At 36.1% G+C, this 16,814-nt stretch overlaps 1 protein-coding gene across 1 annotated transcript in view; it reads left to right on the top strand.

The window, feature by feature from the left end:
- Nucleotides 1–10,918, top strand: part of LOC145999310 (uncharacterized) — a 138,343-nt gene extending 127,425 nt beyond the window's left edge. The window contains exon 3 of the mRNA XM_083136250.1: nt 10,730–10,918. Coding sequence (XP_082992376.1) covers nt 10,730–10,857 — 128 coding nt within the window. The 3' untranslated portion in view covers nt 10,858–10,918. The remainder of the gene's footprint in view (nt 1–10,729) is intronic.
- The last annotated feature ends 5,896 nt before the right edge of the window (nt 10,919–16,814 follow it).

Genomic DNA, 16,814 nt, shown 5'->3' with positions numbered 1-16,814 from the left:
CAGAGCAAATTATACTTTCCTACATTCTCAGGAATAGATTTGATGCCCAAATGGAAGAAATAATAGATCAAAACTGCGAAAGGGATAAAGCAAAAGAAGAAGGTGAACCAAAGAGGCAATTTTGTATGGATTATGCTACCATTTACAAACAAGAGGAATGATATGAGGTATGTCAAGGGAACAATTATAGCATGGACAAGCAAAGTTACATGGCTGGTGAATGTTGAAGGTAGAAACCGGGTCATGCATGAAGATCAGTTGAAGTGGATACAAGACAAGAAAGATAGATATCGTGGTGGAAGTCAGAAGATGGAGGAGGATAATGATGAACGAGTACATGTGCCAGATACAGGTCAAGGCGGTGCATCAGTTTTCGACCATGAAGACTTATTGATCATTGGAAGAAATTAAAACGATAACAGTAGTACAGTGCGAGCTGAAGTTTCAAAGCCAGGTGACCATCCGCCTATGTCATATTCAGATAATTCCTGCCTACAGCAGCAGCAATAGCAGAACCTCCTCGAATGGTTCAGTGTATTCCATCATCCTCAACCTCACTGCAGTGACAAATGGGGGACAGACCTTTGCTTTCTTCCAAGAAAATCGCTCCCGGCCAGGGTTTGCAAAATTGTGTTGTTTTTTTTCAAAAGAAACAAAACAAACAGTTTTTTTGTTTAAAACATGTTTTAAACAGCGTTTTAAACAAGAACGGGGAAAAACCATGGTCTAAACAAATAATACATCCAAAACTCAATGCCAAGAAGGCATATTTTGTAAGAATATTGATTAATAAGGAATCTGTTAATCATCCAAGAACAGACTATATTCATAGTTAAAAAGTAAACACTTAACTAACTTCTTAAAATATATTTATGTTAGTCTTGAATCTCGCATGCAGGCTGTTCGAGAAGGTTCAGCTAATCCACAGTTGCCAGCTCCACTCAATCCAACTAATCTGTTGTTTTTCGAAATAAGACATTTTATCGTGAATGCAACAAAATATTGCCATTAACAACTATCTGCAGTGTATTAAGTGAAGAACAAAACAGTTTCATCCATGTAGTATTCAATTTCAAAAATGTTTTAGATGCTTGTAAAAGAAACATTGCCAGGTGTTCTAAAAGTGGCCCATGGGTATTCATCTCTATTCAGCACAATATACTTCTTTGTTAATTGGATATACATTTTCAGCTACTGAACATATTTCTGTGCACAGTAAACAAAATGACACAAAATGAATGAAAATACAAAGTTACAAACCTGCAAATAATCACAGACTATCAAATTGTGTTTTAAAGAAATAAAAAAAAACATGTTTAAAACACTTTGTTTTAAACATTTGTAAAAAACAAAGCCATGTGTTTTAAACATTTAAAACAAGTTGTTTTAAACATGCCAACCCTGCTCCCGGCCAGGGCAACCACTGCTGCCTCCCCTGCCCTCCCTCCTCTTTCACGATTGCACATGTAAATAAACACTCCCTGATGCGCAAATTGGATGAAGTACGTCACACTGTAACGGAAATGAACGTGGACGCCCTTTTAGTTATCGAAACGTGACTCAAAGGACACATTGATGACAAAACCCATAAATATCCCTGGGTTTTCAGTTTTGCGGAAAGACAGAAAGCACAAAATTGCTGGCTGCTTCTTATTATATGTACGCTCTGAACTGCAAGTTGAAGAGATTTCATATATTTTGGAAGAACAAACAAATATTGAATATATAATAGTAAATAATCTTTTAAAGAAAGAAAGTGTCGGGATCTGTAGGATTTATAGACCCGGAGATATAACTTATTCTAAGCTCAATCCTAGAAGATATTATATCAGATATTAACCACACAAAGTCCATCATCTAGTGGTTTTAGGCGACTTTAATGTAGATTTCTTGAAACCAAACGAATCCGATACTTCCTATGTTCAATCACTTGTTAATCAGTTTAAGCTCTCCTAAATCTTAAATGAACCAACGCGAATAAACGCCTTTACTAGAACGCTCATTGATCCAATATTTGTGAATAATGTAAGTGATATTATCAATTCTGGTGTTAGGGTACCAGTCACCAATTCTGACCACTCTTTGGCGTGTCTCACTTTATGTTGCGGCAAATCACAAAGCAAGAGCAGAACGTTCACATACAGGGACTACAGTGAAATAGCGAAGGATGCTCTGAATGAAGATCTAGAGAGCATCGACTAGAATCCTTCGATGCACTATGAAAACATTGACGACAAGGTACGTTTCTTTACGGAGAAATTGATTAAAGTGTTTGGTAAACACGCCCCCCCTGAAAATCGTTCATGCAACAAAACGAAAAGTACCCTGGATTACAGATAATGTTAAATTAATTATGAGATTACGCGAAAACATGCTGCTAAAATTTAAGCAAACAAATAATCCTAACCATTGGAACGAATACAAGAGATTGCATAGCTTTTCTACTTCAGTCGTCAGTAGGGGTGTGCGGGACAGAATTTTTTTGGTCAGGTCGGGATCAGGACGGGAAAAATTCACTAATTTTCCGACAAAGTCGGGAAACTTTCCGGACGGTAAGTGCTCGAAATTTCCCGAAGCTCTAAAAATCTCGAATTTTACACGTCATTTTCAACTTAAGTGATTCTTTTTGCATTTCTGGAATAAAAACAAACAATTTCCGGTAAGTTTCAGATACTTGCAATGCAGAAAACGTCGAGAATTAACAACTTTTTAAAATTGCCATTCGGTACTGCTTGGGATCCCGAAAAGTCAGGAAGTCATTTCCCGAAGTCGGGACCGGGATCGGGAAAAAAATTCCAGTCCCGATCCCAGTCCCGACTTTCCGGGATCCCGCACATCCGAAGTCGTAAGACAAGAAGAAAAGGCGTATTTTGAATACATCGTAAATTCATCCAATGATTTGAAACACATTTAGCAACACTTGCAAAGCTTGGGATATGGCAGGAAAAACAAAATCGAGAACCTTGCACCTGCATTAAATGACGCAAACATACTGAACTACCATTTCGTAAACCTATCCTCCAAAATGGAAATTAATGAAGAGCTAGTCTCGCAGCAATGTGAGAAATGTTACGCCTGCAGTTTCGACCACAGTGCAGAGGTGTTCAGTTTCTGTGAGGTGGATGGTTCTCATGTCAGGAAAGCAATATACGAAATCCAATCAAATGCATCTAGATCTGATGACGTATCAATAAAAATGATAAAGCTCTCTCTTTATCATATCCTCCCACCACTAACGCACATAATCAGCTACTCACTCTTCACGGGCAGTTTCCCTGATTCGTGGAAGAAGGCAACGGTAATTCCCATCTCTAAAAAGCAGAACCCGGTTTCTGTGAATGACTTGCGGCCCATCAGCATTCTGCCTGCGCTTTCCAAAGTCATTGAAAAATTTGCAAATGATCAAATTCGAAAGCATATTGACAAATTTCATATCCTTGCCTGGCAGCAATCCAATTTTCGCCCTCTCCATAGCACACAAATGACGCTCTTAAAAGTAACGAACGGCATTTTTAACTCGATGGATCAATCTAACGTAACACTCACTACTAGTGTGCTCGACATTAGAAAAGCCTTTGATACTCTACCGCATAAGCTCCTTCTAGCCAAGCTTCATTATTATAAAATCTCGCCTACAGCACTTAAGTGGTTCGAATCTTATCTTAGCGGAGGAAAACAGTGGGTTAAGACAGCCGGACTATCTTCTTCACTTCACGTACGAGTTGGAGTGCCTCAGGACTCGATCCTTGGTCCGTTGCTATTCACGCTCTCGCCCGCTGATTTAGTCATGTCAGTAAAAATATGCAACGTTCACTGTTATGCCGACGAAACTCAATTGTGTATATCCACACGTATATCAAAATTACAGGACGCGTTCGCAATTTTAAACCAAGATTTGAAGAATATAAGCGATTGGTGCGCTTCTAATGGATTAGTAATAAATTCAAACAAATCAATGTTTACCTTCATTGGAACATATCGACATCAATGGATGCGAAATAATTCTACACACACAGCGTATTAAATTTTCTCAAGCAGTAAAAAAACCTAGGACTGATTATGAACCAGCAGCTTGATTGGTCTGAGCATGTGATACAACAATGTGGCAAGGCATATTCAATATTAAAAAGCCTCTATCTTCTGGTAGACTTCCTCTTTCCTAAGATAAAATTAAACCTTGTGCAGTCTCTTGTTTCCTCCTATTTGACTATTCTGATGTCATTTACGGGCTAAGAATAACACAAAGCTTGCAATAGAAACACAGAAAGTTCAAAACGCATGCATTAGATATGTACATAGAACAAGAAAGTGTGAACGCATTCTTCCCGTGCTTAATGAGCATGGAATCCTCTCCATGGCACGAAGGAGAAAACTGCACTTGTTTTGTACACTGAGCAACATAATTAATATCAGAAGCCCAAACTACCTCTTTTCGAAATTAAACTTTTAAAGCAAAATTACTTCGCATTCAACCAGAAACGCTGCCAGTTTCAGCTTACCTCGTTGCAGAACTTCAGCTTATCAGGCATCTTTCAGCTATGCAGCACCCATGGCTGAAATGCACTACGAAATCTCACCAAACAGCAAAACTTCAGACATTTTCGTGATATGTTCCATGAATCACTGATCAACGATCAGAAGCAGGGTAAATCAACATATGAATAATGAAAAATACTGAGTTGCCAGAATTTATTTTTATCTTACTATCAACTTTGTCCACTTCAATTACTTTATTATCTAATTCACTGCTAATATTGTTCCATTGTATATGATTTTATTCCTATTGTATTTTATTGTACTTCCTTGTTTCATTTCTTTGTAATCTTGAACTTTATATTAATTTTTATTTTAATCTGCTCTATTGTATGGAATTTTATTCCATTTGTATTTTATTGTACTTTGTTGTTTAATTTCTTTGTAATCTTTACTTTTATTTTAATTTTATTTAATCTGTACTTTTTGGGGTTAGGTGGTAGACCAGCAACAGCTGAACTTCGCCCAGCAATAAAGTCAATTCAAATGGTCTTGTAAGTTTATTATTAAATCATCGTTATTTTGTATCCTCGTGTTAATCTTTATATCACGAAGGACCTACGTGTGTGCATGAATTAACCTTTCCATACATACACGACAGATACAAAACAGAGAAGGAACCTGTCATAGCAGGAACTTTCACCTTTACATTGTGACCATTGTGGATAGGGATTTTATTCTCATGAGCTATGCACATTGTCATCTATGTACACATGATAATATTTCAGCAGATTACATAATACAATATATGTCACTGTTCAGCATATTAAGAACAATATTTACAGATCAGAAAGGCAATAAACTCCACCAAGTGACTCCTTTATTTCTTCCTAGCCCAAAGTTGAGTATCACCATACCAAAAGGTGGCAAGATTCCATGGCTTTTTAGTTTCAGCATTTACATTCAGTAATATGTCTGGAACCTGGCCTGTCCAATTTTGAATGGTATAGCAAAAGCTCTATGTTCTCGCACCTGCACTGGGCTATAAATCTAGGTTCATCCTTTCATCAAATACATCACACATTTCATTTTTATGAATTTTTGTATACTTAATTTAATTGTATATCATTAATATAAAAGTTAGAGCAGATAGCATTTTATTTTTCCTGTCACTATTTGTGCTTTGGTACTGCATCAGTATTGAACAAATATATTAGAAATAATCAGAAGGCTATACTTTAAAAGTAGCTTATCTACAGCTACAGCTAATCTTCCAAAAATATAGCTTTTCTACTGCTACATCTACGTTTACCAAAAATACACTTTGTTCTATGTGATGGATGATTTACTACTTCTGCTTAAGAAATAAACCAACCATGTGGATATTAAAAATAATTGCTTAGCACTTGTACTTACAAAATAATAGGTTCTGTTATTATTAACATATGACTCTCAATGGCAACAGACACCAAATCGAAATATTAATGTACATTGATAATATCTTCAAAAATGATTAAATTTTGGCCTTTTTCTACAAAAAAAATTCATTGATTGCAGTTGCTTTTTTTCTAAACTTGTTGTGTAACAGCCCATAAAGTTGAGGACCTACTTAATGACTGCCTGGCTCACTCCCACATGCCTCAGCAGAGGTGAGCGATCATCCAACCAGCTATGATATGTTGTGTGGTCAGCACAACAAACGCCCAGTTGTTGTTGTAGGTCTCCATGACTGTGTTATAGTACTCATTCATAGCTTCCCAAATTTCTCATGATGGAAGGTGGCCATGGTCTCGTGCACTGGCCGAAATCTCATGAGAAAAATTGTTACACTTACCCAGGAAACTTGTACCTGTAAATATGTAGAGAATATTTATAGAAGCAATTGGTAATTTCTATGGCATTTATCTGTACAAGGAATTACAATCTTCAAAGCATTGTAGGCTTCCATGATGGTGCAGTGGTAGCGTCGCTGTATTGTAATCAAGGGGTCCGGTGAAGGCACATAGTGGTTCAGATCCCACTTTAAACTGTAGGTCCAGTCCCAGTTAGCCTTACTGTGCAATAAGTGGACTTAAAACACCAAATCAAAGGAAAGAGAAGGGTGAACGGTAACGTGTACTTGTGCCTAATAAATTTTATTGGAGTGGACATAGTGTGGCTGAAAATGTCAGGTGAATACAACACTTAAATCACTTTCTGAATTACTTGAGGCATCCCCCAATTCCGACTACTGTGAATGAATTACTCTTGCAAATGTTCAGCTTCCAGAGATTGGTCCCCAGCCTGCAAGAGACTTACAAGTGTGAGTTCATGTAAGACCAGGGGTCTACCTTGAGCACTAAGAGAGGGATGAGACCAAGATGGGAGTTCAGAGGCTGAGGGCATGTGATCATGGAGTTTGACCTCGAGTTTTGACAGTGTGCAGTGGCAGCCCTAAGTCAAATGGACATATCTGGTCACAAGTAGATATGGTTGTAGTAACTCTTTTTTACCCTGTAACAGAAAGAAGAAGAAAAGTAAGATTGAATGAATGTAAATGTGCGAGGCAATGACAACACTATTGATATGCTCCAAGCTTTATGGCCAACCAAATGAAAATTACAGCAAAAATATGAATATTTTTTGACTAAATGGTAAAAAAATATTATGTATTCATTCCTGCAGGAATAATATACATTAAATTAGGCACACACAGGAGATGTACTATGCAGAACATTAAGCGAAAAATTCAGACTCGACAGGATTCCACACAGATAAAACAGTGGAAGTAAAAAATCAGGCGAAGTCAGGCCAGCTCAGTAACTCAGTGGTAGAGCAATAGCATGAAATGCCAGAGACCTGGCTTCGAGTCCTGGTCGAGGCTGCATTTTTCGCTGAAAGTTCTACATAATATTATACATGTATTTACCTTTTCATGAGTACGTCCCCATCAACAGACTATTCTACTCTCCTTTCTTTTCATTGATTTGCACATGTAAGTCATTTTCATTATTTACTCAGAAACTGAAACTACATTTCTATCATATTTTTTTCAGCTACCTGATCGAGAACTATGTGGAAGAACAGGTACAAGATGTTCCAAGGTCAGTTACACATTTGTCAGTGTCTGAGGGAAACTTAAGAGAACAAGAGCAGTCAAAAGAAATTACAGAATGTGTCAGTAGAGAAGAAAAATTCGAGGCTGAACCTGCAACAAAAACCCTTGCAAGCAAGGCACATGTTGATGGTTCCAAGCCTAATAACAGGAGAAAGCAATGTATAGCCCCAATTTCCAACAACACTTTCCCTGACAAAGGAGATTTGATACCCCATGAACCCCAGATGTTTTTTAATTGTCCAGTTTCCAAGAAAACTTTTGTCCAAGAAGCTGAGCGTAATACATTTATGAGTGTTCCCACACAAGGGAGACATTTTACTTGTTCAATTTGCAACAAGGATTTTGCCCATAAAATTTATCTTAATGAGCATGTGAGAGTTCACACAAAAGAGAAGCCTTTCAATTGTTCAATTTGCAATAAATATTTTGCCTGTAAAGGAGATATTCGGAAGCATATGAAAGTTCACTCAAAAGAGAATCCTTTTAATTGTTCAATTTGCAATAAATATTTTTCCCGTGAAGGTCATCGTAATGAGCATGTGAGAGTCCACACTAAAGAGAAGCCTTTCAATTGTTCAATTTGCAATAAAAAATTTGCCCGTAAAGGAGGGCTTAGTGTACATATGACTGTTCACACTAAAGAGAATCCTTTCATTTGTTCAATTTGCAACAAAGATTTTGCCCGTAAAGTTTATCTTTATGCGCATATGAGGGTTCACACTGGAGAGAAACCTTTCAATTGTTCAATTTGCAACAAAAATTTTGCCCATAAAATTTATCTTAATGAGCATGTGAGAGTTCACACAAAAGAGAAGCCTTTCAATTGTTCAATTTGCAATAAATATTTTGCCCGTAAAGGAGATCTTCGGAAACATATGAAAGTTCACTCAAAAGAGAACCCTCTTAATTGTTCAATTTGCAATAAATATTTTTCCTGTGAAGATAAACTTAATGAGCATGTGAGAGTCCACACTAAAGAGAAACCTTTCAATTGTTCAATTTGCAACAAGGATTTTGCCCGTAAAGGTCATTTTAATGAGCATGTGAGATGTCACACTGAAGATAAGCCATTTAGTTGTACAATTTGCAACAAGGATTTTGGGCGTAAATGTCATCTTAATGAGCATGTGAGATGTCACACTGAAGATAAGCCATTCAATTGTTCAATTTGCAACAAAGGCTTTACCCGTAAATTTTATTTTAATGAACATGTGAGACGTCATACTGGAGATAAGCCTTTCAAGTGTTCAATTTGCAATAAAAATTTTGTCCGTAAAGGAGAACTTAGTGTACATATGACTGTTCACAGTAAAGAGAAGCCTTTCAATTGTGCAATTTGCAATAAATATTTTGCCCGTAAAGGAGATCTTAGTGAACATATGACTGTTCACACTAAAGAGAATCCTTTCATTTGTTCAATTTGCAACAAAGGTTTTGCCTCTAAAGTTAATCTTAATTTGCATGTGAGGGGTCACACTGGAGAGAAACCTTTCAATTGTTCAATTTGCAACAAAGATTTTGCCAGTAAAATTTATCTTTATGCGCATGTGAGGGTTCACACTAGAGAGAAGCCTTTCAATTGTTCAATTTGCAACAAAGGTTTTGCATATAAGTGTCTTCTTACTGAGCATGTGAGGGTTCACACTGGAGAGAAGCCTTTCAATTGTTCAATTTGCAACAAAAATTTTACTTATAAAGTTAATCTTATTGTGCATGTGAGGGGTCACACTGGAGAGAAGCCTTTCAATTGTTCAATTTGCAATAAATATTTTGCCCGTAAAGGAGATCTTCGGAAACATATGAAAGTTCACTCAAAAGAGAACCCTCTTAATTGTTGAATTTGCAATAAATATTTTTCCTGTGAAGATAAACTTAATGAGCATGTGAGAGTCCACACTAAAGAGAAACCTTTCAACTGTTCAATTTGCAACAAGGATTTTACCTGTAAAGGTCATTTTAATGAGCATGTGAGATGTCACACTGAAGATAAGCCATTCAGTTGTTCAATTTGCAACAAGGATTTTGGCCGTAAATGTCATCTTAATGAGTATGTGAGATGTCGCACTGAAGATAAGCCATTCAATTGTTCAATTTGCAATAAATATTTTGCCCGTAAAGGAGATCTTAGTGTACATATGAATGTTCACTTAATAGCGAATCCTTTCAATTGTTCAATTTGCAACAAAGATTTTGACTCTAAAGTTTATCTTAATAAGCATAAGAGGGGTCACAGTGGAGAGAAGCATTTCAATTGTTCAATTTGCAATAAAAAAATTCTACGTAAAGGAGAACTTAGTGTACATATGGCTGTTCACACTAAAGAGAAGCCTTTCAATTGTTCAATTTGTAACATATATTTTGGCTGGAAAGATAAGTTTAATAGACATATGAGGATGTGTCATCTCAAGGAGAAACTGAATTTGTGACATTTCCTGTAAAGATAACTTCAGAGTACATGTGGTGACGCACACATGAAACAAAATATATTAATTGTTTAATTTGAATAAAATATTTTGTCTGCAAACATAAAGTTATTATGCAGGTAAGGAGATTACACACCAAACAAAAATCATTAAGGAAGTATTGCAACAAGTGATCTGTATTGAATGTTTAGAAATCATATCATCAGTGTTTCTAAATGGATTTGTAAATAGCAATCTATTGACTGTGAACATCTCACATGCTTTAGGATTTTGACATCTACATTATCAGAATCAATTGTCTGCACATCAGGAGGAATGTCTCTATATCCTGCAGGCATCTCATCCATGCTTTCAAACATGCCACCAGTAATTCAAATATAATACTGATGTTTGAATTTTAACAGACAAACCATTTATTATGCCTATTCCTTATCCAAGATACAAAACAGAGAAGGAAGCAGTCACAGCAGGCACTTTCACCTGTACGTTGTGAACATTATGGATAGGGATTTTATTGACCTGATCTGTGCATATTGTCACCTATGTACGCATGATCACATTTCAACAGATTACATAATACAACATGTTATAATGATATTTAGAAACCACTGATGTAGGTCGTAAGAAGATCTTTCTCTCACCCGCAGCTGACACACTAAGAAAAATTAATATTGTAACATTTAATGTGAACTTAAAATAGATCAATTTAATTTTCGTCATTTGACTTTCCTCCTAGATGCGCTTCTCAATATCAACAATATCAGCATTCCTACAGAACTGATTTCACAAGCAATGCCAAAACCATGGCTGCAGCTTCAGAGTGACCACCACACAAACTTTCCCTTTGCATCAATTTGTGGATGAGTTTCACCATTGTGCTACAAACAATTGGCTGGCCACCTGGCAGTGTGTCTGCAGTTGAAGAGATCTGCAACTTTCCTTGCACTCTGTACACCACAATGTAAGCTAGTGTCAATGTGCTCTTTGATCAGTGGCATCTTGGTTCAGTGGATCTTGGTTCACTGCATAACAAGGAACAAACATTGATGAATAGCATGCATGTAACAATGGGAGTCTTTATTCTTATCATTGAGTAAATTGAAATGATTAAAGGCATTGTAAAATGGATTTCCCATTCTCTTTGCGAGAAAATTTCACACGATTTTGATGCTTCACTTGCCCCCTATTCCCATCTGAAGAAGTTAAGTTAAATTCAAGATGTTGGATTGGGATGATGCAAGAGGTCTTCCAGTTACTTCATATGGTTCCCTTCGTGTACATTGATATGTGAAGAAATTGTATGGGTGGTTGCACACTTTTGAATCACACAGATTTTATGATCAAGTTTGGGTTTGTTTTAGAGTTACTTTGAGTGAATCAGAATGAATATATTGTTTTATGCATGCTAAAGAATTCTGTAAGTTATAACATGTAATATATTTAAAAAATTTCCATTCTTGAGAAATCAACATATAATTTCACTGGTTCATGTGAACTGGCAGAACCTTAAAATTATATGTTTTGTTTTATATTTTTTGCACTCTGTATGTAATATCCTGTCTTTTTGTAATACAACACTATATATGACTGTGTAATTTATTTTATTGGGAATACTTCAAAAGATTGATGTTGAAACAAAGTTTCAAGTATTCATCACAATGAAGAATCTTTTAAATCCCAACATTAAAGTTCCATATATTATGTGCAAATTAGGTTTCACATCAAAAAGAGAATACTTTTAATTGTTTAATTTTGAACATAGATTTTACCCATGAAGATATACACGTACATGTGAGACTTCATAGCAAAGGAAATTCAAATGGAAAAATTTGTGACCTGCACACAAAAATAAAAGGCAGCATGTAACCAAAATTATCAATTTTATATTCCCATAGCGTTCATGTGTAGTTTCTGCATAGATATTTCAACAAAATGAATGAATACTTTACTTGAGCCTCAGATTTATTGAATATAATTAGGACAGAGTTGAGACAACTTCCAATAATCTTGTTGTCCCCTTTCCCCTTTGATCTTGATGGCACAACACTGTAACAATTATTCACGTTCAGAACATTTATACATACTGAAAAATATATGTTTTCTGCAACAACTATACTAAATCAGGGTGGCTAATTATGCATGAATTCTATGTAAAGATTGCAACTTCTAAAAATCCAAATGAATTCATACATTTAGAAATGCCCAGAGCTAAGATTTTCACAGTTCAGCTTTTATTTTTATCAAGGAAGAAAAGAAAGGAAAGCTGCATCGAAAATATAACAGAATTCTCTCTCAATACGTGTACTTCATTAGTGCCCTTTGCAGAACAATCTGACGGAGATTATTGCAAGATATGATGAAGTTGATTGTGTAAATTTGCATTGGAAATCTTTTACAATTAAAAAAATTTCATAGAATAGTGTATTCCATAACATGTATGACTTCTGTTTGTACATGTATTTGAAGCCTGAGTATGTGAAATGGCAAATGTAAACTCCACATCTTAAATTGAATATATTAAATAGTATATATACACCATACTGTTTCGTTGAATTAAATTAGAATATTTTGATTCAATGGAATCACACAGACCCATTATTTTGTTAATATATGTGTTTGTTTTTGTGTGTGTATGGTGAAAGGTGGTAATACATAATTTTGAAATAGAGAAACCATCTGCTTGTACCCTTGAATTTATGAAAAGTTTGCCTTGAAAACTGGGAATTATACTTGAATTTTATCATGATCCTAGAGTGGTCACTCTGTATATTGATCTAGTAGAGTTCCTTTTTATGAGTTTTGAACCAAGTTCTGCACCAGCAGATTTTTTTTCCAATACGCAGCTGCACTGTACCTTTTGGAATTTTCTTTTACTTAGATATTGTTCAGAAATAAATATTCTTATCACTACATGAGCTTTGAAGTGTATCATTAGTATGGGGGTTGCTATTTATGTATCCAGAATAAGAAACAAAAAAAATATGTATAATTGAAAATGGTTGTATTTTTTTTTTTTTTTTTCAAAATATTCTCCATGATGATCGATGCACTTTTGCATATGTTTGAACCAATTCTCATAGCACTTTGTCCATTCCGATTGATGTATCTCGAAAACATGCATTTTGAACGCATCAATCGCTTCTTCTGGCATCGAAATTCGTTGACCACGTAGCTTATTCTTCACTAACGGGAACAAAAAGAAATCATTGGGTGCTAAATCAGGGCTATACGGCAGATGACCCATCAATTCAATGTTTTCACCGGTCAAATACTGAGTCGTTTGGATCGATGTGTGAGAACTTGCATTGTCATGGTGAAGAATGATCCTGCGTCGCTGGTTGTTTTTCTGATTTCCCCAAAGACTTCTTGCAAACAAATGGTTGTGTACCATTCAGAATCGATGGTTCTATGATTCTCTAGTGGCACTGTAGCCACTAGAGAAGAAAAAAAAAAAGCCGACCATTTGCTTCGAAGTGCTTTTTGCAGGAACAACTTTTGTTGGGTTTGGCTCATCTTGGAGCACCAACACCATCGCCTGCTGTTTGCTTACAGGCTCATATGCATAGATCCAAGATTCGTCACCTGTGTAGATGTTATACACAGCTTTTGAATCACCATGATTGTATTTTGTGAGTATTTGTTTGCACCAATCGACACAAGCCTTTTTTGAGCGATTGTCAAATTATGCGGGATCCAACGGAAACAAATCTGCTTCGCGGCTAAATGTTCATGCAATATCTTATGTATGCTAGTCATACTAATGCCCAGGGATGCTTAAATCTCACGATATGCCACATGACCATCTTGCATTCTCAGTTCTCGCACAGCATCAATGTTTTCTGGCACAGCAACCTCTTTTAGACGGCCTTCTTTAGATTCGTCCGTGAGCAAACAATGGCCACGATTGAATTCACTAAACCAGTTATATACAGCGCCTTTGAGTGGTGCTTCATCGCCAAAAATCAAAGTGAGTTGATCGATGCACTGTTGTTGATATAATCCACGTCGAAAGTCGTATAAAATCATTGCTCAAAAATGTTCTCGGGTTAATTCCATTGTTGGCCTCCAATGAAATTTTCAAGTCCCTGGAACAAACAAAAATAGCAACCATAAGCACAACGTTCTGTGTACATATACCATAGAAATGTCCAACTTTACGATAGATATATTAGATGTTACCTATCAACATTAGTGTTGCCCATTCCGGATACATAAATAGCAGTAACCCTCGTATTAATGAATAGTAGTTTTTATCTGCCTATATTGTGAAGGCGTGAGCCCCATATGAGATGATTACTTTTTATCTTACTGTATAGATGAGAAGGTAAACAGAATGGGACAAGTGGGTGGTGGAAAAAGTGAATCTCACATGGAAAGAAGTGAAGAAAACTCTGAAGAGAATGAAGAAAGGTAGAGCACCTGGAGTAGATGAAGTGCCAATGGAAATGATACTAGGGAGCAGGAGTGATTGGTGTGCAGTAGTTGTACAAAGTGTTGAAAACAGTGTGGCAACAGAGAGAAGTGCCAAGTGATTGGACAAAGGGACTAATAGCTCCCATATTCAAAATGGTTGACAGAAAGGAATGTCAAAACTTCATAGAAATAACATTAATCAGCCACTCTGCAAAGGTGTATGAGAAAATATTAGAGGAAAGAATAAGGGAAGTAACAGAGCTGAGCATGAGAGAGGAACAGTATGGATTTAGAAGAGGCAGATCAACAATAGATCTGATATTCACCATAAGGCAATTACAGGAAGGGCACTATGAGTATGCAAATGATTTGATTATAGCAGTCCTAGATATAAAAAAGGCATATGATAACGTGGGTAGCACAAAGATTTCGAAGGTTCTAAGAGAGGGGAGTCAAGGAAGAGAGAGAGTGTAGAGAGCAGAACTCATACAAGGCCAACCAGAGCTGTGTGAAGACACCAGTGGGAAGAACGTAGTGGTTCAGTATAACTAATGGACTAAAACAGAGAAGTGCTCTTTTCCCACTGCTCTTTATAATTACAATGGATGAAATTAATGAAGAGGTGGAGATGGGATGAAGGCCCTGTTGTTTGCTGATGACTTAGTAATATGGGTAGACAGGGAAGAAGTAGTACAGAGACAGCTTGATATTTGGAATGAGGAAATTAGATGAGCAGGAATGAAATTCATTGCAGAAAACAGTGAGGTGGTAAAAACAAGAAACAGAGCCAGAAATGTACCAAGAATAAAGATGGACACAGAAGAGTTGAGGGTATAGTGGAATCGTAATTGAGAGAAGTGGAAGAATAGATGAGGATGTAAACAGACGAGGACAAATGGATGATGGACTATATCAAAGCGTTCGAAGATTGATATGGAACAGAGATGTACAGGAATTCAGTATCTTCCAAGGAAGATCGACTATGGTGGTGTATTAAATGAAGTCAGAATTTCTTTAACCAAGGAATGTAGTTGAAAAATACTGAAAATATCATGAGGTTCACTTTAGTTATCCTAAGTTTCATTTACTACTGTCAACTTACACCTCATAATTGGCAGCTTGCTACAGCTCTGGTAAATCTAGGCAATCAATACACAAACGTTTTAAGGCAGATCTCTTAACTATATAGAATCTTAAAAGGAGCCTACAAAATATTTGTCAGGACATGTTACACTCAATATTATTTCCATTCCACAATACACATATTTTGTGGCAGCAATCAATTCACAAACAACATTTTACGAGGATTTTAAGGAATGTGAATTTGAGAAAGAGACTACAAACTATTCGTCAGAACAAGTTACACTAAATAAGTTTCCATTCCACAATGCACTTACAATGTTGCTGCTGAGGTTCCTGTTCAAGGCATTCCATTCACTCCCACTGTAACACACTGGTATGTGCCTGGCTCAAACGATAAGTGATCTTGAAACTCTCACACTCGATTGCTGATAGAATAGGAACTCAAGGTACTGAATACTATTTTTACTTTTGACTGATTGTTGTGAGAAGCAAAAGAAAGGTAAAGAAATGAGAACAATTGAAACTTGTTTACTTCCTGCCTGCAGCACAACAATGACCGAGAACATTTTTCCTCAATAATATTTACACGGGTATCAATTTGGTTCTATAAAAGAAAGGGGGGAGGGGTATTATTGTTCCGTACTAGTTGGTAAGAAAATATGTCATGCTTTTAATTTCTTCGTCCTTAATTTCCGTATCCTGCCATCGGTAATATAAACTATCCATTGTACTAAAAGTACAAGGAATAAATTACAAAACAATTATCTGGAAGACAATTATGATATTATACAGAAATATGTCTTTTTTTGAGAAAATTGAAGAAAAATGTTGAAAAAGTACAAAATTGGTAAAATATATCAAAATATGCCTTATCAAGTTCGTCTATGTTGGCTGATTTTCATCAGATACATAAAGATATGCCAAATAAAAAATATAACAAATTACCAGGCCCTACTGATTAACATAATATTGTTGTTTGATAAAAGGTTTGCAGTTTCTATTTGTCCTCATTTCTTTCTCTGCTTTTACTGAACAATTTATCATACTTCACTATTCATGACATTAAGGGGAAATCATACCTCTCATTCAAGCACAGCACTTTCTCCCCTTCCCCCACCCCCTTTTCTGAAGAGAGACGAGTTTCCCCCATGTACTTACATTGAAGAAAAGATCAATTTTACATTTTCTCCTGAACTATTGGACTTGCGACCTTCAGAATTTTAAGGGACATTATTGAAAAGTGTATTTTACGGTCCGTAAATTCAAATTTCTTGTATCACAAATAGATCGATACTTGGTTTTATTTACATTAAGTTTGGCAACAG

The sequence above is a fragment of the Lepisma saccharinum genome, chromosome 15 (genome assembly GCF_977018435.1).
Source record: "Lepisma saccharinum chromosome 15, izLepSacc3.1, whole genome shotgun sequence".
Classification (NCBI taxonomy): Eukaryota; Metazoa; Arthropoda; class Insecta; order Zygentoma; family Lepismatidae; genus Lepisma; species Lepisma saccharinum.
The sequence above is the reverse complement of the archived record's forward strand: the minus strand, read 5'-3'. Positions and strand labels throughout refer to the sequence as shown.